Here is a 27,267-nt window from a genome sequence, read left to right as displayed (position 1 = left end):
GGACGATGTCTTTTCTGACCTTATTGGAATATCTGTCTGGGTTTACCTTGACGACATTCTGTTTTTTTCTGACACTCATACTGCACACGTGGCACATGTACAGGAAGTCCTCCGTAGATTGATACACAACGGCCTGTATGCCAAAATTGAAAAATGCCAATTTCATAGGGAGAGCATGGAGTTTCTGGGTTACGTGATCAGCAACACAGGAGTACAGATGGATCCCGCAAAACTGCAAGCTATTCAAGAATGGAAATCGCCACATGGCGTGAAGTCACTTCAAAGGTTCTTGGGCTTTGCCAACTTTTATCAGCGTTTCATTCCACGCTTCTCTCAACTGGCCAACAGTCTAACCCACCTGACCAGTACCAAGGTGCCGTTTCTCTGGGACACGCAGGCCGAGGAGGCATTCCAGGAATTACAAAGATCATTCATGTCGGCTCCTATTCTTAGACATCCAGATGATGTAAAACCATTTGTGGTTGAAACAGACGCCTCGGACTATGCAATTGGGGCGGTCCTACTACAGCAAGATGCAGTCACGGGAATAGAGCACCCGGTGGCATATTACTCGCGGAAATTGTCAGTGAGTGAGAGAAACTATGCAGTGATAGAAAAAGAATTACTGGCGATAAAGGCTGCCTTCGAGGAATGGCGACATCACTTGCTGGGTGGGAGGTACCCGGTGGTGGTTCGCACGGATCACCGTAATCTACAGTTCCTGCGCTCTTTACAATGCAGAACCTCCCGTCATGCTCGTTGGGCCTTTTTCTTTTCACAGTTCGATTTCACCGTCACGTACATTCCTTGTTCCCAGAACACTAAGGCTGATGCCTTGTCTCGGTCTCTGGAAAACAACGTTGAAGGTGTCAAGGAACCGGAACCTCTGATAGCGTCCAAACATTTCCTATCGATGGTGACTCCCCAGCTCCAACAGTTGACTGAGGCCACACGAACGGATCCCTCAAGAACACAGATACTACAACGTGCTGACATCAGGGAACGTGATGGCTTGTTGTTCTTCAAGGATCGTCTGTACGTTCCCACATTGGAACTCCAGAAAATCGTTTTACAGAATTGTCATGATTCCGTCGTTTGCGGTCACCGTGGAGTCCGTACAACACAAGAACTGGTTGCACGACAGTACTGGTGGCCTGGATGGGCTACATTGGTAAAGCACTACGTGGACTCTTGCCCAGTATGTGCCCAGACCAAGATTCCTCGCAAAAGACCCATTGGTCTTCTAAAACCCACGCCAACGCCTCCGTACCCTTGGCATACCATCGCCACGGATTTCATAGTTGACCTGCCCCTGTCTGGTGGTTTCACGTGTATAATGGTGGTGGTGGATTGTTTCACCAAGACAGCTCATTTCTTGCCCTTTCCTAAGCTGCCCACTGCATCCCAGATGGCACGATGTTTTCTACACGAGGTGTATCGTCTTCATGGTCTTCCGGAGAAGATTTTGTCAGACCGGGGGTCTCAATACATCTCTTCCTTTTGGGGCCAACTGTGTCGGCATTTGGACATTCAGCGAGCCCTGAGTTCCGGCTATCATCCGCAGACTAATGGACAGACGGAACGTACCAATCAGACCCTTGAGCAATACCTACGTTGTTATGCCAATGCTACCCAAGACAACTGGTCGGAATGGTTGGACACCGCGGAAGCAGCTTACAACAACGCTGTTCATTCCGCTACCGGACTCAGCCCTTTTTATTGCTCTACTGGTCTTCATCCTAGACTGCTGCCTGTTCATCCAACATCTTCCAGTGCCGTTCCATCTGCAGATGCCCTGGTGTCCCTGATCCGCGATCAACATCGTCTGGCGGCCGGTACCTTGGCAGCGGCACAAGCACATATGACGGAGCAGGCTGACAGGAGACGGAGCCCTGAGCCTGTCCTTCATGTTGGGGACATGGTTTGGCTGTCCTCCAAGAATCTACCGGTACGCAACTTACCTGTGAAACTAGCCCCCCGCTTTTTTGGTCCCTTTCGCATCACAGGGCGTATTTCGTCTGTTGCCTTTCGTTTATCTTTGCCCCGCTCTTGGAGGATCCATCCTGTCTTTCATGTTTCCCTTTTGAAGCCCTACGTGCCCGATGTTATGGGTCGTACCTGTTCCCGTCCTGCCCCGGTCTTGGTTCGGGGGGTCCCTGAATTTGAGGTGCAGGAGATATGTGATTCACGGATTTGGCGAGGTGCTCTGCAGCTTCTCGTCAGCTGGAAGGGTTATCATGCTTGTGACCGTACTTGGGAACCGCGCTCCTTCGTGCATGCACCGCGCCTGGTTCGGGACTTCTATCTCCGCTACCCTTGGAAACCCGGTGCTCCGGGGTTGTCCGGGAGGGGGTATGGTGTCACGCCGCGCGCGCCACTTACCTGTCCTGGGGTCCCTGGTCCACGGCCGCAGCGGTCTCCTCCTTCATGGAGACTGTACCCGTGGTGGCGTCTCTCCTCACGCCGACCCGCGGTTCGGATGGGCACCGTGGACGCCGCCATCTTGCGAGGATCTGCGCATGCGCGGATCGTCAGTGTTTCGACGTCCCGCGCATGCGCAGTGTCGGAACATGCGTTCCAAGCCTCGCTTTGACCCCGGGCCATAAAAGGGCACCGCATACACAGGGACAACGCGTCTCAACGCGGTTGTTACTGTGTATGCGCTGCTGGAGTCCCCTGGCGCTTGTTGTCCAGCCCTCCAGTTTCCTGTTCTAACCTTTTCTGCCTAGTTCTGCCTCATTTCCTTATTCCAGTCTTGCTTCCTGGTCCTCCTACTCTTTCTGCTCCTTATTTCTGATACCTTGCCCCTCCCTGGTTTAGGGTAGAGTAGGTTCTGTCTGGGTTCCTAGTTGTAGTGGGGACTCTCCTGTCAGTACTGCCTTTCTTGCAGTTTGCCTTCCTTTGTCTGTCTTGTGCCCTGCCGGTACCTGTGCCTTACTGCCTTTTGGAAGTTCCTGAGTTCAGTCCTGTTATCATTGGTGATTTCATCAAGCCTTCTCAGCCAGTGGAAACACTGTCCCGACGTCACGCAAATTCTGAGAAGTGCCACCCGTGGCGTTGGGTGTTGGTTCAGTGCCGTCCTGTGTTATATCGCCAGGAGGGGATTGGGCTAATTTCTCGCGTTACCCATTCATCGGCCATCATACATCGACATACTGGCAACCTCAACTCCACGGTCTACAGGAAGCAGAGGTAACTCACGATCTCGTGAAGATTCGTTTAACAACAGGTCGATCCCCACAAACTATCGTCCAATAGCTCTATTGGACCCTATGGGGAAACTGTTTGCGACGATGCTGCTCGACACCTAACCGGCTGGGTAAAGTTGAACAGACAAATCGATCCACGCCAGACTGGATTTGTTAAGAGTGTCGGAACGAATGTCAACTTAATGATATTGAACACATAAAAGCTTGAAGCATTGAGAACTAAAACCAGCTATGTTCATAGATCTGAAGCAGGCATTCAACAGCGTGGATCGGGGGAACTTGTGGAAAAAATGTGGAACTGCACCCCAGACTTACTGGGTGCCATTCAAGCCTTGTAATCTTAACACGTCTGTCCAGGTGAGGCTTTCTACCAAGGGCTCCACTACTAAGAAAACTGACATCTGGAATGGCTTGAAACAAAGCTGCCCCCTTGGGGCAATGTTATTTAACCTTTATACTTCAGACTTGGTGACATTGCAAGAAGAAATCGGAGCCTATCCGGCAATTCTTAATGACACAGCTGTGTGGACGATCTAGTCCTCCTAGATAAAACGCAGATTGGCCTCTAACGAAGATTAGATGGGCTAATAACTTATATGGAACAAAATGGGCTCACAATAAATGCTGTAAAGACCCAAACTATGATCTTCGCTTGTCAACAAGGAGCCAAAACTATTGCCCTCTCCCTTTTTCTTAACTCTTACAAACTAACCTGAGTCCACTCATATAAATACCTTGGGGTATTGCGCAAGACTCTATAAGAGAGGAGGGCATGGTATGTTAGTCGGATAGCATGAGGGCAGATGCAGAAACCTTTAGTGTTGATGGATGCAGGTCAGAAGTACCAGTTACCTGTGTGCCAATATGAAAATCTCTGTTTGTGGTTGGTAGTACTGACTGGCAGGTTAGTCATATGGGCACCCTCTGGATTGTAGAGTGCAAAGCTGGACAGCATGGCTGTTGATAGAAGATGGATAGGGTCTGAATCTATTAACAACATTAGACCTGGAAGTCATCTCAAGAAGTGTGGGTGGTGTACGGTTTTTAGAAGTGAGGAGTTAGTAAAGGGATGAGTGAGGTGGAGAGGGAGGAATGAGGGTATTGTCGCTTCCTGGCACTTGGTTGGAGATTTCACTGAGATTAAGGTGCAGACCAATGTCACATTGCAGAGGATCCATGATTCAAAATGGTTTCCTGCAGATGGTAGTGCCAAGAGTTTCAGAAATTGCTTGTCGTAAATTAGCCTAAGTTTCTGGTGCACAGTTTTTAGTCTGTTGCTATTACTTTTCATTTCTTTCAAAGTGGTTGGTTGAAAAGTCTTAATCTGTATCCTGGAAGTCAGGTGGTTTGCTTCCAGGCGGGGAGGTTTGGGTAGGGCATTCCACAGTTTTGTGGCCAGAACTGAAAAAGAGGATCCTTCTTGCCATTTCTTGTTGAAGTTGGGGACTTGTACTAGTGCAGCATTGCTGGACTCTAAGTATTCTGGACAGAGTGTAGTGCCGAAACCTAGTTCTGAAGGACAAAGGGCCTGCTCCCTGCTATGAACAATGCGCGTTTCACAACGTTTTTAAATTAACCCTTTTTGTTGATGGGTAGCCAGTGGAGAATGTGTTATGCTTGTGTGATATGCTCAAATTGCTTCATTCTGAGAAGTAGTCTTACTGCTGCATTTTGAACTCTTTAAATTTCCTCATTGGGTAATCTGGGTGTCTGAGATGGAGGCTGTTTGCTAGTTTGGCTAGTATTCAAAATGCACGCACAGCTGGCAGAAACAGCTCACGGCTATGGCTATGGCTTTGACCTGTGGCTCAAGAGTGAGAGTGTTGTCCATTGTTGTTCCAAGATTCCTTACTATGGTCAGGCCAAGGGATTATGGTGGCACTGGAACCGGTAAGCTTACAGAGCATCAGTTTTGTTTTGGTAGGGTTTAGACTGTTTGCTGTCATCCATGCGTCCACCTGTGAAAGGCAGTTTTTAATGTCTGGAGCGCTTGGTGGTTCACAAATGTGTAGATTATTTGTGTGTCATCCAAGTTGTAGCAGGAGATACCTGATTTATTGATCATGTCTCGTAGGGGGTGTCATGTTGATTTTGAAAAGCAGAGGTGAGAGTGTGGGTCCTTGGGGTACTACGTAGGTAAGTGAGTAAGGACAAGAATTGTAGGGGCCGCAGATAATTGTTTCTGTTCTACCCATGAAGGAGATGATCCAGTGTAGAGCTATTCCTTAATACCAATATCTTCCAGTATATGTACTGTAAGGGTGCAAAAGGGTTGTTGGTATACACTTTTATTATACCAGAAATAAAGAGAAACCCTACCTCTCCCCAACTCTAAGAGTGGTTTCCCTACCTCAACTACAATACTAAGGGTTCAGTCAGCATGTCCATGTAAATCAAGTGTCTACCGCCCTGTGTCAAAAACCTATTTCCGTCCCTTACACTTGTAACTAAACTAATGAAGTAGAGGATTTCTTGGTTCAGAAGAATGGCTTCCTTCTTCTGGACAATGGTCACAGACTGTGAGTTCCAATTCTTGGGTGGGATCTTTACCTGAGGTAATGGCTCCCTTCCCCAGGTCTCAGTCCCTTTCCAAGGCACAAAACACAGTTTCATGTTGTAATGTCGACAAGCAGCAACGTTTTCAGTTTATATCAAAAGCTAAAGTTCCAGTTCCAACATAACTATTTCTTATTGCCCATAGTTGCTTCTTCACTATTGGGGTTCCTGGAGAATGCCTCCTTTCTCCAGGTAACTTCCCTTCTGGTTTTCCAACACGAGAGGGAAGGACTCCATTCCCCTGACTTCAATAGTTCAACATAAAGGATTGCTGGCTTTGCATTAACAAATGGATTTCTTCTCTCCAGGGGCGTGGGGGGCTTCCTTCCCCTGGATCACTGGCTTGACTTTCTTTGTAAACTTAGTCACCAGGTGAATGACTCCCTTCTCCTGATATCAGGCTCACTGTGCTTTTCTCCACACACAGCCAGGAGGAATGCCTCCCTTTCCATAGACTCTCTCTTCACTGGGAATGACAATTTAACAATGCTGGAGGAATGACTCCCTTCTCCTGGCCTTCCTTGGCTTTGTTATCACACTCTTTGGCTTGTTTTCACAGTTCACAGCACCAGGGGGAATGTCTCCATTCCACTGTCTTTTTTCAAGCCCTTTTCCACAGTTCATGACACCAGGGGGAATGCCTTCCTTTCCCTGGTTTTTCTTCTCTTTCCTGCTCTGGCAGACCTGGTTTGTTTACTACTGTGCCAGGTACTGCCACAAAGAAGATGACCCAGGAGGCTATTTGTTATTGGGTGCAGGTCCCAGATCCGTCCTTTTCCACCTTTCTGCAGTCCCACCAACCATCCCAGCAACCTACATACCTGCAGGGCACTTGCCCATGCTTTTTGGTCAGTTGTGGGCTTCACCATGTCCCTTCTTGGGCTTCGGGCTGCTTCCCCAGCGACTGTGGTGGCTCTGCAGCATTCTCTCCTTCTCGGGCTGCCCAGTTCTAGCTGAAAGTGCATTCCAGCTCCCACGACCGGCTGGATGCCCGTTCTTCTTCCTGTTCTGTCCATCCGTCCACGGTGGAGCTGCCTGCACTGCCTCTGCCGGCAGACGAGCATCCTGGGTTCCGCCTCGCTTGCCGGCTTTGAATCTCGTGGCTCCTCCAGGGCTCCTTAGATCATCATCGTTGTCCTTAGAGGGGGGGAGTCTCACCCTGTGACATACTTCCACTGAGTACCAGCCCCAGGGGGGACCATCAGGTAGCAGCCTCACCTCCCTGGCCTCACGGCAAGGGGCTACATACCCCTCGGGGGAAGTTATGACATCTAAGGATTTGTCACAGTAATTTCACTTACCTTTGAATATTTAAAGTGTGCCTTAGTGTAGTACTGTATTCAATTAGTGTTATCTTCTACCTACTTGTGTGGGTTGTTTTACGTTTTCTGCTAAGTGTTAACTGTACTTCACAGTAGTGCTCCCTTCCTCTTTAGTTCAGCTTTGTCTATGCTACTTAAGAATGGTTTAGCTCACCTGGAACTCTGAAAGTCTTGCTAACGTTATGTTGGCTTTTCCAAGTCCTGTCACAGTAATGACTTTGAACAACCCTCCTAACATTAACGCTTTTAATTGCACAGGTTTACATGCATACTGACAGGTTGAGCTCTGACATACGAGGTGTTGGTTGGGTGCTGATAGGCTGGGCGAGTCTGGCTACATCAGCCAAGTCCAAAGAGTTAGGTAGGTTCATTGGTTGACATTAGGTGCTAGTGGTAGATTTCACGTTCGGAGCTGGAATTGGTTTGGGGACACTGCAATTTAAAATAAAAATGTTCTGTTGGGAGAGGTCTTGTCTTGTTAGTTCTAGATTTTTAGTGCCTAGCCTTTATTTGGATCATCGAATTGTGATAGTTTGCCATGTGGATAATTACAAGGCACATGTTGATTTTTAACTGCTAAGAGTGGATCCTTAGGAGATGCTTTAGGCAGTGGTCTTCAAACTGTGGGGCTGGTCCCTGTAGCAGAGCCCATAGCATACCCAAGGTAGGGGAGGAGCCACAAGGCTCTTCAAAAAGGGATTACGGTAACTGCTTACAGTAGAAAATATAGCAAATAAGGCATCTGGGGAAGGCCAGCAACTATATTTTTACTCAAGGCGGCTCAGCAGCAATATTTCTATTCAAAGGTAGGGGGAGGGGGCTCACAAGAACAAGTTTGAATACCAATACATTAGAGGGTCATGGATGGTCATGTTGTTTATAACCATGAGTTGTCAAGGATTGTGGGTGTTTTCTTAGCTCATTTGCACACATTGGTTTCACAGCATCCATTTTCTGTGAAGTAGATACCAGGTGTATGGTTCTATAATTAGGAGGTCTGCATGTATTGGGATGAGTAAATTCAGCTTGAGCTCAGTGGACGGAGGCAGCGATTGTCGGCTGAAGACCCTCTAGATTTGTATTGGTTGTTTAATTTTCACTGCTTTTGACAGCAGTTCCACCACTCTATGTGAAGTACCATAATGTCTGTAATGGGGTCTTTATTCTTCTTTGACGTCCCAGATGTGGCTGTAATTTAGAACTTTGAACCCTCCTAAATCCTCAGGTAAATCAAAAAGCAGGTCATGAAGATGGAACGTAACAACGTAATTGTGAATGATACTCTGCTCACTTAAGTCACTGGTTGAGTTTGAATCCCTAATGTATTAGAATTTGTTTTCGCCACCAGTAGATGAACTTCTGCTAGAAGGTGGTGCAGAGACGATTTTATCTTTTATGAATTTTGGAGCATTACATTTTAACTTGACTTTGAAATTCAGTTCACTTGGTATTTGAGTATCCCTGATTTGCTTAGAAAAGAAGCACAGTTAGGAGCTGCAGTAGTAGTCTGGAGTGAAGAGCCAGGCATGCCTGGCTTGCCCTCAATATCAGGGGATTTCCTGAATTATTTAATTGGCCTCTTGGGCAGGAGCAATCATCCTAATTACATGTTTTTTCTGAGGTGCATGGTGGGAGTGGGCGACTAACGCTTTCCCATACTTTGTCACTAGAATTGGTATGACTTGCTAAGTTAGGTAAATGGTATACATTATAAACTGCCATAACAGGGTGAGCTAGGGTCCTGCTGACAATCAAAGTTTCATACTTAAAATTGATATTGATGCACAGTAAAGAGGTGAAATTGCTAATTTAAAAATCTTTATTACTCTGAGTACATTTATCCTCCCGAGTACGGATTTTGTTTAGAAGGAATTTATGGACATTGGAAATATAGAAATACAGAGAATGGAATTTAAACAGAACTCGGTGTATAACATTACAGAAGACATTACACATCAGTAGGGACCTTGAGAAGTATACGTTCAAGTATTTAACTCTAAAACTACAGGACATCATTACTAATGTTTGTTGCCCTGCAGCAGGAGACCGGCTGATTCAGCTAACCTGATCCCTGCACTTACCCCTCCGACTGTTCTTCAGCTGAGATCATCATCAGCAGTCTACCACCTTGAGGAGAAGTATTTGCCCCACACCCAGCTGCTGATTGGTTGTAGAGGTCACGTGACTGTCAAATATTGTAATGTTACAGCCATCTATTAAAATTTTAACCAGGTCTATTAGGGTGCTTTGTCATACAGGCACCTCATGTGTGGGTGGAAGTTTAAGACCAGATTTGAAATTACCAGGACCTCGGTGCAGTTTAGCTCTTTTGTGTACCCTAGAGGAGCCTGATTAGCTTGAACCCAACAGTTACCAAAAGCTACACTTGACTATACTGGCAAATTGGTGCTTTACCAGCATAACTAGTACCAGGATGTTGCAGAAAGGAATTTAGGTTCCTGTGCCACACTGTTGTTAACGCCCCACCCCACCCCCTCTGAGGGCAAATACTGAATAATTGTGGAGAGATGGATCCGGCCTGTCTCTAAACTACAGGAAACAGAATTCCTTGCTCCAACATTTTGGTACTAGTAGGATTCAACTGTGCACACCTGAATCTGATCGGCCTTCCCGAGGATTGCTGAGGCATGAAAGCGCGCTCTAGGAGGAGAACACTACTGGTCTGTGAGCTTATTGCCGCTGGGACCCAGAGATGCACCCCTAACACCCCTCCTTTACCTACACATGCTACTTGAGTCTGGGGCTCCAGTGGGGCTGCACCCAGGTTACCTATGCCTGAGTCTGGAGTGCCACACTGTTGGTAACTCCCCCTTCCCCGCTGACGGCAAATACTGAATAATGGGGGAGAGTTGGTTCCCGGCTGGCTCGGAACTACAGCAACCAGAATTCCTTGCTGCAACATCCTGGTACTAATGAGTAGGATTCAACCTTGCACACCTGAATCAGATCTGCCTCCCTTAATATTGCAGACGCATAAAAGCGCACGCTATAAGTGAGGCGAGCACCACTGGACTGTGAGCATATTGCAGCTGAGAGCCAGAGTTGCGACCCTACTACCCTACCCCATCTTCTGTCTGCCCTTATTTACATATATATTTCGGAGGCTTGTGGATCGGCTGAGAATCACTTGTTTTGCATAGGCCGACATCTAGTGGTTGGCCCGGCGTATTGGATGACTTGTTTTCGACATTCAAAAAAAAGGACGTCAATAGGACATGTCTGTAATACTATCCCTACTGTGACGTGCACTGTACCCATGGTACTTCAAGCATCCAGGTCCTCAGATTGATTTTTTTCCGCCATCAGAGTTGGTTGCATTACGCTGAATTCTTAGCTATAGTAATTAACTTAACATATTGTTAATATTATACTTCATTGATTATTACTGCCGCTGCCTTGACGCTTTCCATCAACGCTCGATGAATTCAGCTGTGCTAGACGAAGCAATAGCCATTTCGGACAGACTGACTTCTCAACAGCCTTTCTTCAAATGGCCTGCATCATGAGTCGACCTACACACTAGAGAGAGTTGGGGGAATCACATACTGGATTCACTTTTGGAGACTGTCTCCATTCATCTTTCCCCATATACTTCTTGCCTGGCTGTCCTTCGACATTTACCATGGTGGAAAAACTCAATTTAAGTTCCTGTAAGCGCAGGTTTCCATGGAAAGATGCACACAAAGTGTGTAATTAGGGTCACTGGGAGAGACTCCACCTATGGGGGCAAGAACTCCTGTCCCTATGAGGAAGTCCCTAAACAAAGAACCACTACTTCTTTTTCAATAACATCCTATGAAGGAAGACAGGAAGAACACATTAAAATATGTTATTGTCAACTAAATACATCATTGGTGTCTATGAAAGAAAACCTAAAGGAAACTAAAAGAAAAGAAGGACTTTGACAAGTTACCCTGGAAGCCCCATACGAATGTCATGAAACTGAGAGGTGGGGCCCTGTAACGAGAGAGAGAGAGCATGAGTTTCAGATCAGCTGGCTGAGACCCGCTGAAGGAGTCCTGGACGGTGTGAGAAACCTGTGGGTGTTCTCCCAAGTAGACCTCGGGAAACTATTCAGGTGTCCAGGGGAGGGCTAGTGCTCTCAGATCCCAACCCTGTGGGTGAACAAGTGAGGGAGGATTACTTGGATAAGGGTACCCAAGGTTATGCTCAGGGGAATGCCCCAGGTGAGACACGGTATGTTACTACTGTCCTACTCCTACTTATTAATCTTGCGCATTACATCCTCTATTAATTAGCCTACTCGACCTATCGCTCAGTATACCTCCCTCACCAAGTGCACTACACTTTACCTCACAACACAGTAAATCTACCTCCATGCTCATTTATCCTTGACTGCTGCCTCAACCACATGGCCGCCTTTCACAGTCACCCTTGCCATGGCCTCCCTCCTTCCACTGTTCCACACCTTCACCCCTACTAACTTCCTCCCTCCTGTCCATCCCGCTGTAAACTCTATCTCAGCAGCTGGCAACCACAGGGATTCACCAATCTATCCACTTAAGCCCCTTGTCCCATCGACATTAGAAACCTGAGATTAGGCTCACGTTTCCTTAATCACAAGGTGACCACAAGGACGCTCCCTCAACACAATGCTCCTGAACCCAGAAAGCACTTACCATCTATCTGCTTAGCAGCTACCACAGAATCTTCCAACTCTCCGACTCCCATCACCACCACCACTACGGATCACCCACTTACTCTACTACCTTTACCCACAGCTATTCCACGCACTGGTAAACCCCCAAACATTCCACTGCCGCATCCGATCAAAGGAGCACTCATCAACGTTTGCTCCTTAGTTGCCCATGCCCTAAACATTGCTGACCTCATCTCGGCTAACCACCTGGACTTCCTGGCCATCACCGAAACATGGCTTCATCAGGCAGCAGGCCCAGCAATCTCCTTAGCCCTACCAGAGGGCTATACTATCACCAGAGCCGATAAAAATGCAGGCAAAAGAGGTGGAGTGGCCTTCATTTCAAAAACCCACCTGGGCCTCAGAGCTACCTCCCAGACTAGCTCCCCTTCCGCTGATCTCCTATCAGTCAAAATCGAGCTCACACTGAATCAAACCATTCTTATGCATCTCATCTCATCTGTTGTCCCCCAGGACCCATCTCCTCCTTCGAGGATGACATTACAGACCTCCTTTCCTCGAATACTAAACTTGCTTCTCAAACTATCTTACTGGTCAAACTATCTTACTGGGAGATTTGAATTTAGGGTTCCAGGACCCTAACGATTTGCAGGCATTAGCCCAGGAAAATTCCATCTCCCAACTAGGCATCAAACACCAAATCTCTGACCCTACACACATTAAGGGCCGAACATTGGACTGGGTGTCAGACCTCAATTGTTCCATAACATTACTGCAGAATGAACCGGTCGCCTGGTCTGACCACCACTTCATTTCGTTCACTATCTAAGGGATAACACCTTCAAACCCCACTATTGCACTCCTTACTCTCTCCAGAAACTGCCGAAATGTCACTATTTCTAGCCTTAGACCTTTTGTTAATAACATCCTGGACTCCTCCAATTATAAGAACTTCGACTCGAATAACTTAGTTGACTTATATAATGGTACACTAGAATCAGCCTTAAGTATATCTTCCCCACTCAAAAAAAAAAGCCAAACCAACTACCCACCTCAACAAGTGGTACACGCCCGAATTAAAAATCCTAAGGAACACCAAAAGAATGGCGGAAACCATCTGGCGTAAATCGCCTTCCGCTCTCAACAAAGCCTTGTTCGCCACAGCAGCTTCTGCTTACAAAGCGGCCATTCTGTCCACTAAAAAAGAATCTTACAATTTTCTCAGTTTTCTCAGAATTCTCAACACTAAATCAAGCACCAAGGAGCTTTTTAGCATACTAAAGGAACTAGAATCTCCAGCACCCCCGACCGAGGACTGCACAATGGTTGCGGCCTGGTGCACCAAAATCCAGTAAGCACTAGCAGACAATAGCACTACTACAAAACAAAATAGAATCTAAAAAAAGTAGCCTCTCGAGCAGCCACGCCTCTAAGCCGGTGCAGGATCAAAGACTCCCCAAATGCCCACCTTTTGCTTTTTCCCCAAGTTACTCCAAAAGAAGTGCAAGACATCATTAAAGGTCTTAAACCCTCTCGCTGTCAAGGAGACACGTGTCCTGCCTCCATCCTTAAGGAAAGAGCCAAAGATCTTTCCCCATTCATTGCCACCCTGATAAACTCCTCATTCAAGTCAAGTCTAGTCCCCAATAAATAAGGAGGCATGGGTCATGCCTCTCTTAAAAAAAACCTAACTTAGACCCTAACATTCCCACGAACTATAGGCCCATCACTACATTCTTTTTCCTTTAAAAAATCCTGTATAGAGTTGCATACCTGCAAATCCAGCAACACCTGGAGGAAAACAACTTACTTGGCCTGAGACAATCAGGCTTCCGGCCCAGACACAGTGCAGAGACAGCACTTCTGGATTAGAAAATCCAGATGGATGAGGCAAAGGATAAAGGCAATCTGGCGATTTTACTGCTGCTAGACTTGTCTGCAGCTTTTGATTTAGTCAATCACCAAATTCTAACTGACCATCTAACCACTGCAGCGGCCTTCTCTACCAATGCCAGTAATTGGATCAAATCTTTCCCATCCAATCATACCACCAGTTTTCTCTCACCTTCTAACTCAGCAGACCCAATCCCCATTCACCGTGGGGTTCCCCAGGGCTCTTGCGTTTCACCAACGCTTTACAATATATTCACGAAGCTGCTCTTCGACCGCCTGGACAACATGGGTGTCATCTACACGAACTATGCTGATGACACCCTGGACCTCATCCCGCTTACAGGCCACTATGACTAGGATTCCAAACTAATTAATGAAATCTACTTAGAAATCCAGGCTTGGATGGCCACTAATAGTCTTTGCCTTAATGACGAAAAGAGAGTATATCTCCTTCAATATTGATGGAAACCCGATCAAAGTCGCTAAGGAAATAAAAACCTTGGGAGTTTATCTCGATTCCACCTTATCCCTAAAGAAACAAGTCAGTGCTGTTGCATCCTCTACAGCCTATACTAACAAGTTAATCTACGCCTGCAAATCCTATCTGTCCACTAGCAGTTACTTAACACTTTCCAGAGCCTTAGCGCTGTCAAAGATTGACTACTGCAACACACACGTCCTAGGATCGTCTGAACAGAATCTCAACAGGCTTCAGGTCCTACAAAATAACTCCTTAAGAGCTGCTCTTAACATTCCAAGATCCAGTCATATTTCAGCTTTCAGATGGAAAGCCAACTGGCTTTCAGTCCGCGACAGAATTACCCTTCGCACATTGGCAATCACACAAATGCCTGTCAAATTCAGCTCCCAAAACCTTTTGGGCAAATTCAGCAAACACCTACCTTCTCGGCATACCAGATCTGCCCTCTCCCAATGCCTCTCAGTACCAAGATTCAACCTAAAAACTGCGGGGGGACCCAGCTTCCCAGTTCAAGCTGCCAAATGTTGGAATTCACTGCCTCTCACCCTCAGGCTAGAACCCTCCTTCCTTGCCTTCAAAGCCAGAGTAAAAAATGGGCTTAATGATAAACCCATTAGATGAGGGTACTCTTCCTTATGCTGCTACTTCTTTTATGCTCCCCACTATGTCTGCCGATCTTCATGCCCTCACTTGTATTATTTGACTCTAAACCTAACTGTAACCATTGGTCTTCCTGATTACCCGTTTTCTCTTACATGTATATATGCTATTGCCTAATTATTTTTGCTAGACCCAACTGTAACTATGGGTCTACCTGACTGCTTGCTAATATCTGTATAACTGCCTGTAACACTTAAGTTTTCCAGCGCCCAGTTACCTCCGAGTTTGGTGCGCGTTACAAATAATAAACTAATCAAATACAAACGAGGTCCTCCTCAGCAGCAATCTTTCTTTTTATCTGTCCTCTAGCAATTAAGATAAGAGTCTGAGGAATGCACTGATAGAAAATTAATTCCAGGGCTAGCCATGACACCATTGCAGCACTAGACAGACGCACAAAGGATTTGTCAGCCAGCTGTGTACACTGGTTCATCCACACGGGATGTGTATTCGACATGTCTGGGACAAATAATCAAGTTACCACAGTTTAATCCACATTAGAGCGGCCAGTGCTGGGCACTCATAAGCAAAACGGGCATTTTAGGTCTGCCTGCTCGTCCACACAGTCAAAGGGATGACTCAAAACAAAGTGACAGAGTCGTCTTAAAAAATACATTAGTACTGCAACGGCTACTACATGTATGCAAAATGTACTACTAGGGTAGCACATCAAAAAAGGTTTGCAGTTGTAGGGATCCTTCTGACCACAAACGTAAACTTACAAAAACTAGAAGCCAGCAATGAGAAAGCAAAAGCTTTCCGCCATTGTTAGTTCCAGTCACTCCTATTTTGCCTGCTACGTCAGGTCAGACCATTTATCTGACCAGGGCTATTATTGGAGCAAACCTAACTATGGCAACGCATTGCTTGCCGGAGCACCATCAAACGCGGTCGCAAGGCTCCAAGTGATACTGAATATGGCTGCTCCCTAGAAGATCTCCTATCACTCCAACACTAAAAAGCCTGCACTGGCTGCCAGTTCCAAGTGAATAAAACTCAAAACCATGTTCATCATTCATAACTGTGTGTATGGGCATGCCCCCTTATACATTAAGGCACGGTTACGGTTCTATAAACCACCTCGTTCCCCCGCTCAAGCACACAATAGCTCCTAACAAATAACCGCTACAAGCGTAGTCGTGCTGGTGGAAGGTCTTTCCTTACTTAAGCCTCAATTTGGTGAAATATGCTACCACAGTGCTTGTGCCTGGACTCTAATTGTGTCTCTTTCAAAAGACATCTTAAAACACAACTCTTCAAAGAACACTCTACATGACTCATGTCCCGTTATGGATTGACTGTTGGATTACTGACTCTTGTTCCTTCTTTTTGTGTACTTCTCGTAGTAATGTCTTATATGTGAAAGCTCTTTGACGCCTATGGGTTTAAGCGCTCTAGGAATAAATAAATAGATAAATAAAATCCCAAAAAATGAATTCTGTCCTGACACTTGTCCACCATCCTGGCCTCCTGAGTTTTTGGCCTTGACTGCCAGACTACTGCTACCAGAAGTGAGGCAAAGAGAGTCGGCTGCAACTCCCTAACATATCTCAGTAGTCTGCTTCAAACCTATACTGGGCCCCTGGGGACAGTGTTGGCACTGCATGGAATGGCACTGCAGGACCTCTGAGGAAAGTGTCCTTCAGCAAGTGGGCGAAGGTGTGGAGTATGATGTTCTGCGTCCTGTACTCAAAGTAGGTTCACATGGTTTAAAGGCACAAGCGCTCCACTGCTCCACTGGAGATACATGCCATATGTAGCAGAGGATATGCACAAGTCATCTATAGCTGGTGGAGTGTCCTGCAGAAATAAAAAGATGATTCACATTGACAGTGACACAGGAGGACCAGAGTGAGGGTCTCATGCTTGGGAACCAATGCAGGGATGTTGAAGACAATATTTGTCAGGTACAGCCGCACAAACATAGCCACTATGGTTCCACATGAATTTGGGTACTCTAGAGCAGGCCTTCATGCAACAGAAGATATCTGTACAAAACTCTAAAGAAAAGAGACTGTGACGCAGGAGTGGCAAAGGAGGCAAGCTGGAGTTGCTGGCCATGCGGTAGAAGGGGCAAATGGATCCAACAGAGTTGCCATCAGAGATGTTGGTACGAATGAGCGATGAATTAAACTTGGGCACTGCAACGACTGATGGGAAGCACTAATTGGCGGTGGGGAAAGTGTGTGCCACGATGGGGCCCAGACAGTCTTTGGTGTTGTGGGCACTGCCGTTGGAACCAATGCAGGGCGGTTGGAACTATTGGCTGTAAGGTTTTGCCCTTACATGTGTGCTCACTGGGGTTCAACACTTAGGTACAGGATTGGTTGCAGGAGAGGGCATTAGTACACTACTTTACGGTAGCACTGTGTCTTGCATTGGGAGATAGAATATGGCATGATGTAACAACAACACAAAAAGAACAGGAGATTAGCTGTATACGTCTTTGGGTGGCGAGAATCTCTGGGTCTCCCTCACCACATTTTGCTGGAGGCGCTGTTAATTTTGTGTTACGCTACTGTGTAGGGATTAATATTGTATAGAAAAGGTTGAGCGGATTATCAGCCTCGCCATAAGGAACAATTGAAGCATGCACATATAGAAAAAATACCAGTGTTGGAAAAGTATTGTTAACAAGTAACATTTTTCTTACCGAGTTTCATTTTAAATTTGGAGGTCTCAAATTGAAGCTGTCAACATTACCATAATGTCATTACGTGCTGTTTAACTATTGTGCTTGCTCGTGTACTTGAAAATATATGTTAGAGGTAAAATGAGTAAATTGAAAAGGTTCAAGCCATAAACTGCTTGCAGGGCATACCAAGTAACTCCCCCCCCCAGTTCTCCAACTGCACACATGACACAGTGTCTTACTCGCCAAGAGTCAGTTATCACCAGCTAATGGCTAGTAGCGAGTGCACGTTCTTCGAGTTTAATATAATGGAATTACTTAATTACTTATTCATTTGTTTGTTTCTATTAGATTTAATCATGTTTTAGGAATGACTTCTGACCTTTGTTTTTCCTCACTTTGCCATTCATGATCTTCAGCGTATTCATGCTTTCCTATTTATCACTTTTTCCCCCCAACCCATCTACTCAACCTTTGTACCGAAACTGTGCTATGACAACCTTACTTTTTTTTCTGAATTTATTTCAACAGGTTTTCACAAAGAGATGGGTGCAAATAACCAAGAGCCAAGGTTGTTAGTAGAAAACCTCTGCACAAGAGAGTTGTTGCTCAAAAAGGTCAAAGAAGAGAGCCCTCATAGTACAAAGGGGCAGGTCTATGAAAATCAGTACAAGTCATTGAGTCATCAGCTTACTCCTACAGGACTGCGGCCAGGAATTTCCATTGCATATGAACCCATCTGCATTAAGCCTAAAGCACAAAACATGCCTCATGTGCCAGAGAAGCAGTTTAAATGCACCTTGTGTGAAAAAAGTTTTACTACAAATACATTCTTGGAAATCCACTTGCGGACGCACACTGGTGAGCTCTCGTACCCATGCAACGCTTGTGATCGGAGCTTCATCAGCCTGGCAAATCTCAACCGCCACAAGATTATGCACACAGGAGAACGACCCTATAAGTGCCCGGAGTGTGAGAAGAGCTTTGTGATCCGCTCCAAGCTTAAGATCCACTTGAGGAACCACACTGGAGAGAGGCCATACCGTTGCAGCGAGTGTGATAAAACCTTCACATCATACACATACCTCACCCTTCACCAAAAGACACATGCCCCCGAGCGGTTCTACCAATGTGGCCAGTGCGATAAGAGCTTCATTAATAACTCCCGCTTAGTGGTTCACCAGAGGACACACACAGGGGAGAGACCCTACAAATGCTCAGAGTGTGACAAACGATTCAGTGACAACAAAAGCCTTAAACTACATCACAGGAGTCACACAGGTGAGAGACCTTACCGATGCAAGCAGTGTGGGAAAGGCTTCAGCAGTTGTTCCAACCTTGTCAGACACCAGAAAACTCACAAAGGGCTCAGACCCTTCAAGTGCACAGTGTGTGGTAAGTGCTACAGTAAGAGCTTGGACCTTAACCAACATATGCAGACACACACGGATGAACACCAGTACCACAATACGTGGTATGAGGAGCGACAACCGAACAGCTCCACTCCGAGTAAACATAGAAACAGCCGAAAAGGTGAAAAGAGCTCAATCATACAGGTGATCATTACTTAGAGGATTGAAGAGTAGGACGGCAACACTGCAAAACGATACCCGACTATTGTGAAGACAAGCCCTAAAAGCCAAGACTGCATTTTGAACGCCTAGCGGTTTTGTGGACTTCAAAGCACACACTAGCTTGTCAAGCCCTTGAACAATGTACTGTAATAACCTCAGATCAGGCAAAGAATGAGCATAAATCAACAGACGATTTGCATAGTATGAAAAGAAATGGGAAAGATTTGAATTCCAACAATCTCTTTCTAGACTGTTCTTGGGGGCAATATAACTGTATGTCGAAATGTAACGGAATGCAGCAATACCATGTTGCCTGATAACTGTTACACTAACAAAATTGTACAACACCTGTATGCACTCTCATATGTCATGAAGTCATGTTTTTTTTAACTTCATATGTAATCATTTCTTTCTGGAAACACTGTACACAATACAGACATCAGTGTGCGCCAGTAATATGGCATGGATTTCACTGATCCTTGTTGAAACAAATGTCAGAAATGTTGAACAAGTTACAAATTCAAGTCTTCCTTGAAAAGCAATCTTATATATTTGGACATTATATAGATGGGGACAATTCCCCCAACCTCATACCTTCTTCTTTCCCTTGCACTGTTTTTAACTTGTTCTTCAGTACTCCCTGTGTCCCTTCGGACACTAAAACCCTCGCAATTAATTATTTTCGAGGCATTGATGCTCTCTAGGCCCATACACCACTTGCGGTTTGTATTAATGAAGTTTTCAATCCAGAAACTAACATGTGGCAAGAGAATGACACCAAAGGCAAGTCATTTCTATTTTACCAGCTGGTTTATTCTGAGGCGTTGTGTATTTGAGGCAGAATACCATAGTTTGCCAACCATAGCTCTAGTTCTTTTTTTTTTCATTTTCCCACTTCATCTGGGAATGTCAGCCATGTTGTCCCCTTCTCCCTTACTTTCTTGTTGTGCTTTCTCCCTGGCTCTTTCACCTGCACATTCCCATCACATCACAGGGAATGGCGCCAATACACTGGGTCACTGCAGGGCATCTGGATTATTAACCAAAAGGAAACCAGTATACGATCAAATCCATCATAAAGTTGCTGAATACATTGGTCAGCTTTTCTAACAATAAATACATCATGTATCCCATGGCCAGATCGTATTAGTCTAGTGGCTTAAATCACACTCTGTGCACTTTTAGAGATGTGTCTCCCTTGTGTGTCCTACCTTGTGGCACTAATAGTGCATCCAGTAAAAACAAGTGGGGTACACTGAGAAATCTGTACCCCATGTACTTTTTCTACATCTTAAGATCTACGCCCAGTATGCCTTCACTTGGAACATTTCCAAGCTTTCTTTCCTTTCCCGGCCCCTTGCAAACAAGCTGTTGAAGTGTTTTTGAAAAAGTGACACAATTGGTCGGGCAAATAGTGCAACCTGTGCAATAACTTGAAGTTCATTGCCGTCATTTGAATGATATGATAATTGTTTATTTATATAGCGCCTATACACAATGTGTTTCATAGCGCTTGAAGGCAAGGGAGAGAACAAGGGAAAATACAATGGCATTCTTACAGGCCATGAACAGTAAGAATGGGAAATTAACTATCGTACTCAGCCTGACGACATTTCAGATAATGCAAAAGCTAAGACATAGATAAGGAAGGGAGGGGAAGAGTGGGAAGGAAATGGAAACTGACAGGCAACTACCATACTAGGCCTGACGAAATTTCTGGTTGAGCCGGAGAAAAACCAAAGGTGAGAGAGAGGGAGGCAGAAAGGGAGGGGAGGAACAAAACAAGCGACTGTCGTACTAGGCCTGAGGACATATCAGATAGTGCTGGAGAGTGTGGGGGGGCAAGTAAGGGGAGAGGGAGGAGACAGACCAGGTTGCTATCATACTAGGTCCAGGGACAATTCTGATAGAGTAAGTGCATAGAAGAAAGTAAGAGGAGGAGGGGAGGAGATGGGGAAAAGCGAGAAAGCGAGAGGAGGAGAGAACAGAGAGTAAGCAGTCAAAAACAGTGGAGGAGCAAGAGGGGAGAGCGAATAAAATTGCAGAAGCCAGTAGTAACATATAATGTTGCAAGCCAGTATACAAGATGAAGATGGGAACAGCATGATTCAGGGCCACCATGAGTACAAGATGCAAAGGAAGTCCAGCATGAGAGTTGAGAAAGGGTGACGCACCATGAATCAATGATGTCCATAAAAGTCAAATTCAGCATTGGCCACAAGACGGTGATGGTGAAACCAGAATGTATCAGGACAAACTCCTGCAGAAGTGGGCTGGAGGGGGCCAGGGGGAGCAGGGTAGAAGAATCAAGCAAAACAGGCAACATCTGTGTGCGAGAAGGGGGGGCGGCACAAGGGAACATCACGCGGGCACCAGAGGTGGTGGGGATGGCCTGTGGGGACAGAGGGAGTAAACACATGTTGGTGCATGCTTACCTGCTGTTTGAACAGGGGGTCTGGCCCCGGGTCCTCCTAGTCCAAACAGGAATTGCACTTTTCTTTGTATGCCCTTCACCTCAGATGGCCGGGCAGGAGACACCCTTATTCTAAAAGTTAAGAGCAGGAAGGAAGAGGCAGGGCTAAGAAGGTGGGTGGTGCATAGGCCCAGGTGACCTAGACCCACTTGCACCTGCCCCCATCTGCAAAGGAAAAGAGGCTGAAGGGCTCCTTAAGTATGGGGGAGGAAAAGAGCAGCAACCAGGAAGGCTCCAGGTGGGCGGGGCTTGCTAAGTGCGGAAAAATAGCGGCAACCAGGAAGGCAACAGGTGTGCAGGGCTTAGGCCAGGTGACCTAGACCCACTTGCACCTTCTCCCCATCTGCAAAGGAAAAGAGGCTGGAGGGCTCCTTAAGTAGGGGGGAGCGGCAACCAGGAAGGCACCAGGTGGGCAGGGCTTAGGCCAGGTGACCTAGACCCACTTGCACCTGCTCTCCATCTGCAAAAGAAAAGAGGCTGGACGGCTCCTTAAGTAGGGGAAAAAAGAGCAGTTACCAGGAAGTTACCAGGTAGGCGGGACTTAGGCCAGGTGACCTAGATCCACTTGCACCTGCTCCACATCTGCAAAGGAGAAGAATCTGGAGGGCTCCTTAAGTAGGGGAAAAGAGCGGCAACCAGGAAGGCACCAGGTGGGCGCTGCTTAGGCCAGGTATAAATGGTGCTTTGTTGAATCCTCCTTTCACATATCTTACAGTATTGCCCCATGTAGTATCTGACATCTGTCTCTCCTCAGGTCTAATTCCCATTCTGTCCTTAAAAGTGAGGCCACTGAATGACACGTCCATGAAATTTAAAATTCAACCCTCCGTCATAGCCACACCTCATAGGTTCTAAGAGGGTTAGTGGCTTTCTTAACCCTTTTATCAGTGAAAAAGCGCACCCCACAGACATGCATTAAATGTCTTTCCGAAACCTCTGCTTGAAGTTCGTGACGTTTCCTGGTTTGGAGCGCTCTGGATAGTTGCCATGCTTTCTCTGACCACACTTTCAGCCATCTTTGAAATCCTACTGGATCGATCGTTAAAATGTGAGAGGGAGGGCCTGCATCTTCTACCAGAGACCCTGGTTATTTCTCAGTTTCTCTGGTATGTCTATTTGGGAACTGAGAGTGCAAAGACTATGTTGAGCCCTAAATATATCTTAAGCACAGAATTTGGCATACATCAATTTATGCGTAAAAACATAGTTTATTTAGTCCTTTATTGCATGTACCTACAGTTTTTAAACCATCTGCTAGTTCTTATTCAGAACTATCCTCTCACATAGCACAGCTTTATGGTGATATTGCCAAAATTCCTACCTCCCAATTTCTTTTTCTTCCTACTATTTTGTGCCATGCTTTTGTTTGTTACAATATTGCTTATGCAAAATCCATGGAGCAGTGAAATAGGACACATTACCATTTATTTTCTCACTTTAGCATTTAAAGCATAAGAAGCATACATAGATGTTTTGGAAGTAATGAACAAAATCACTGACAGACTGGAACATGAAATATATTAAGCAATAATACTTTCCTAGCTATAAACTTGAATGGATGCTCATTTCTTTATACTGATCACAGTAGGGAAAAATACAGAAAGGCAATCTGCAGGAAAAATATTTCTTAGGTGGCAAATTCCGTTTTAATTTCAAACACGCAGAAACAAAGCCAATAGCTTGGCTTTATGATTTAGTTAATTACTTGTGTATACGTGAAGATGTACGCAAGAGGAATAGTTGTGTATGTTCTCTGTCATTTATTTTGGAGGTCATATTCCCTCCCTAAATTGCCTGAAGGGTCCGTTTACGTTTGCACTTGCGATCAAACAGGTCCCCACTGCCCAATTTTCATCATTTGCACTGCAGAGTGCAAAAGAAAAGTGTAAAAAGACAGCGGAAACCTCTGTACACCTCTTTTTTTGTGTGCTCCATAGTGCATAATGGGTAAACGCTGCCTGCCATATACGCATGGCAGGCAGCGTTTACAAACACTAAGCGCCTAGAAACATTTGTGTACAGGTGCGTTATAAATGCTATATATCATACAATGATTTCTCATGTAATCTACCGGCTTTTTGCTGGTGTAAAAAACATACAGAAGGAAATTCATAGGTTTTACACCAGCATGAAAATGTCATGCTGGTGTAAAACCTAGTTGTTTTTTTAAAGGTGGAGGGCAAAGTGGAAGCAGAAACTTAGCTCCTGTTCTGCCGTCACCCTCCGCCTTAAAAAACAATGAAAATGCCCTGGAGTATAAATGAAGGCGTTAAGAAAGGCGTACCGCCATTATGCCTGTCTTTTGCTCCTTCAATCACGCTCTGGAGACTTAGGAAATTGGCTCCTTTATGGTAAAAGGCATATTTTGTAAGGTTTCTTGTTGTAGTTTCATTTGCATTTCTTTCTGTAATGTAGGTTAATTGATAAGTCATGATACATTACTTTAAATGGCTGGTGGCAGTGGTTTAATTTTTTGTACCATTGTGCTTGGCAACCGCAGGCTGAACACTCAGCTGCAGTACAGCACCCATGGGTGACCATTTTGTCAAAATGGTCCAAGTCTTCTTTTTTTGCCATTTTCTGTTTGTGAGGTCTTTCTTGGATTTTACTATATGCGTCGAAACAGATTTTAGCCCTTTGTTTGTCTTGCCTTTGGCGGGCTTCAGCCCTAAAGCCCAACTCTGGCTCCAATGTGTCTGGAAGGACAGGATGTGATGGAGGGTCCTGAAACTCCCCTGTCCTTTGTCTCTAGGAATGCCTGAATGCACCTAGTCCTGTCTGATTGACAGCCTAGGCTGTGCATGAATGGGGGAAACCTGCTTAAAAGGTGAGGGTTTTGGGACTAGAGGCAGTCGATCACTGGGAGAAACACCCGAAGAAGAAACCATGAACAAAGCTTGCTGCATCCTCCTGGACCTTTGAATTGCCCGGTGAAGCCCTGCTGCTGTGCTGAAACTCCTTTTTCAATTCGACAGAGAAACTCCGGAAAGGACGACTTCTCTCCTTGGGTTACTGGGACCAACTAACCCTGAGACGAACTCCACTGGACCATCTTCCCCGACTAGCTGTACTTCTTCATTGCTGCAAGAACCGAGTGCCAGTAATCCGTAGAAGGAGGACGACCAGAGCTCGAGTCCCCTCACCAGAGTGCAGGAGCCAAGGAATGAAGGAAGCCCAACCGGTATCCGAGATCTGCAATGGTGCTGTTTACTAAGCGCTGAAACCGCAAAGTGGCGCTGAACCGAGAAAAGCCCTGTTGCTGCCAACGACCTCCCAAGTACCGCCGTAGGAGCCCTCCAGACGTCCTCCCTCTTGTCCCCACGACTGAGGCTCAGGAACAAGGGCCTGCATCGCTGTAGCAAGACAGAATCCAGCTGGACCACTTCTTCAAACCAGAGGTACTGTTTAGACTTGGGGTACTTACCTCATTGTCTTTTAGCTGTGCTTTTCTCAGTTGGGAATTGCAGTTGCTTACTTTTAGAGTTGATTCCAACTATGTTTCCACAGGCTTAACAGCTTGTGACCCTACAAGTGATTTTCTAACAAACTCTTTAACTTTGTGCAAGATTTTGATTCTAAGAAGTGCTTCAGCTCTATAGACTGTTTCAAATTGAATTTGGCTGTCCTGGCTCCCTGCACACTCTTCTAGCCCATTGACTTTGATATTGTTTGAGCGGGGGTGGGGGGGAAGAAGGGAGACATGGGGCATGAACGGGGGGTGGGGGAAAGAAGGGAGACACGGGGTGGGGGGGAAAGAAGGGAGACATGGGGCATGAGCGGGGTGTGGGGGGAGAGACACACGGGGCATGAACGGGGTGGAGGGGGGAGAAGGGAGAAACGGGGCATGAGCGAGGGGAGAAGGGAGACACGGGGCATGAGCGGGGGGGAGAAGGAAGACACGGGGCATGACGGGGGGTGGAGGGAGAAGGAAGACACGGGGCATGAGCGGGGGCTGGGGGGGAGAAGAGACACAGCATGAGCGGGGGCTGGGGGGAAGAAGGGAGACACGGGGCATGAGCGGAGGGTGGGGGGAACACAAGGGAGACACAGGGCATGAGCGGGGGTGAGGGGGAAACAGGGCACACACGGGGCATGAGCGGGGGGAGGGGAGAGACACACGGTGCATGAGCGGGGGGTGGGGGGGAAAGAAGGGAGACACGGGGCATGAGCGGGGGGGTACAGGAGGGAGACACGGGGCAAGAGCGGGGGGTGGGGGTACAGGAGGGAGACACGGGGCATGAGCGGGGGGAAAGATGGGAGACTCGGGGCATGAGCGGGGGTGGGGGGAAGAAGGGAGACACGGGGCATAAACGGGGGGTGGGGGGGAAGGGAGGGAGACACGGGGCATAAGCAAGGGTTGGGGGGAAGAAGAGAGACACGGGGCATGAGCGTGGGGGGAAGAAGGGAGACACGGGGCATGAACGGGGGGTGGGGTTGAGAAGAAGGGAGACATGGGGCATGAGCGGGGGGGAACAGGGCACACACGGGACATGAGCGGGGGGTGGGGGTGGGAAAGGAGGGAGACACGGGACATGAGCGGGGGTGGGGGAAAGGAGGGAGACACAGGGCATGAGCGGGGGTAGGGGAAACGGGTGGAACACACGGAGCATCAGCGGGTTGGGGGAACAGGGCACACGGGGCATGAGCGGGGGTGGGGGGAAGAAGGGAGACACGGGGCATGAGCGGGGGTGGGGGGTACAGGAGGGAGACACGGGGCAAGAGCAGGGGGTGGGGGAGTACAGGAGGGAGACACGGGGCATGAGCGGGAGGTGGGGGGAAAGATGGGAGACACGGGGCATGAGGTGGGGGTGGGGGGTAGAAGGGAGACACGAGGCATGAACGGGGGGTAAGAAGGGAGACACGGGGCATGAGCAAGGGTTGGGGGAAGAAGGGAGACATGGGGCATGAGCGGGGATGGGGGGGAAGAAGGGAGACGAGACACAGGGCATGAGCGGGGGTGGGGGGAAGAAGGGAGACATGGGGCATGAATGGGGGGTGGGGGAAAGAAGGGAGACACGGGGGTGGGGGGAAAGAAGGGAGACATGGGGCATGAGCGGGGTGTGGGGGGAGAGACACGGGGCATGAACGGGGTGGAGGGGGAAGAAGGGAGACACGGGGCATGAGCAGGGGCTGGGGGGGAGAAGAGACAGCATGAGCGGGGGCTGGGGGTAAGAAGGGAGACACGGGGCATGAGCAAGGGTTGGGGGAAGAAGGGAGACATGGGGCATGAGCGGGGGTGGGGGGAAGAAGGGAGACGAGACACGGGGCATGAGCGGGGGTGGGGGGAAGAAGGGAGACATGGGGCATGAACAGGGGGTGGGGGAAAGAAGGGAGACACGGGGGTGGGGGGGAAAGAAGGGAGACATGGGGCATGAGCGGGGGGAGAAGGAAGACACGGGGCATGAGCGGGGGCTGGGGGGGAGAAGAGACAGCATGAGCGGGGGCTGGGGGGAAGAAGGGAGACACGGGGCATGAGCGGAGGGTGGGGGGAACACAAGGGAGACACGGGGGGTGAGGGGGAAACAGGGCACACGGGGCATGAGCGGGGGGAGGGGAGAGACACACGGGGCATGAGCGTGGGGTGGGGGGGAAGAAGGGAGACACGGGGCATGAGCGGGGTGTGGGGGGAGAGACACACGGGGCATGAACGGGGGTGGAGCGGGAAGAAGGAAGAAACGGGGCATGAGCGGGAGGAGAAGGAAGACACGGGGCATGAGCGGGGGGGAGAAGGAAGACACGGGGCATGAGCGGGAGGTGGGGGAAGAAGGAAGACATGGGGCATGAGTGGGGGGTGGAAAGAATGGAGACACAGAGCCTGAGCGGGG

The 27,267-nt window shown here is 47.5% G+C and overlaps 1 protein-coding gene across 6 annotated transcripts in view; it reads left to right on the top strand.

Moving 5' to 3' along the window:
• LOC138527575 (zinc finger protein 773-like) overlaps window positions 1–20,105 on the top strand; it is a 285,026-nt gene extending 264,921 nt beyond the window's left edge. For all 6 annotated transcript variants that reach the window (XM_069638895.1, XM_069638850.1, XM_069638858.1 and 3 more), the window contains one exon: window positions 17,927–20,105. In XM_069638895.1, coding sequence (XP_069494996.1) covers window positions 17,927–18,966 — 1,040 coding nt within the window. In that variant the 3' untranslated portion in view covers window positions 18,967–20,105. The remainder of the gene's footprint in view (window positions 1–17,926) is intronic.
• The last annotated feature ends 7,162 nt before the right edge of the window (window positions 20,106–27,267 follow it).

This window comes from Ambystoma mexicanum, chromosome 1q (assembly GCF_040938575.1).
Source record: "Ambystoma mexicanum isolate Mex_15411 chromosome 1q, UKY_AmexF1_1, whole genome shotgun sequence".
Lineage (NCBI taxonomy): Eukaryota > Metazoa > Chordata > Amphibia > Caudata > Ambystomatidae > Ambystoma > Ambystoma mexicanum.
Note: the sequence above shows the minus strand (reverse complement) of the source record. Positions and strands in the feature narration are given on the sequence as shown.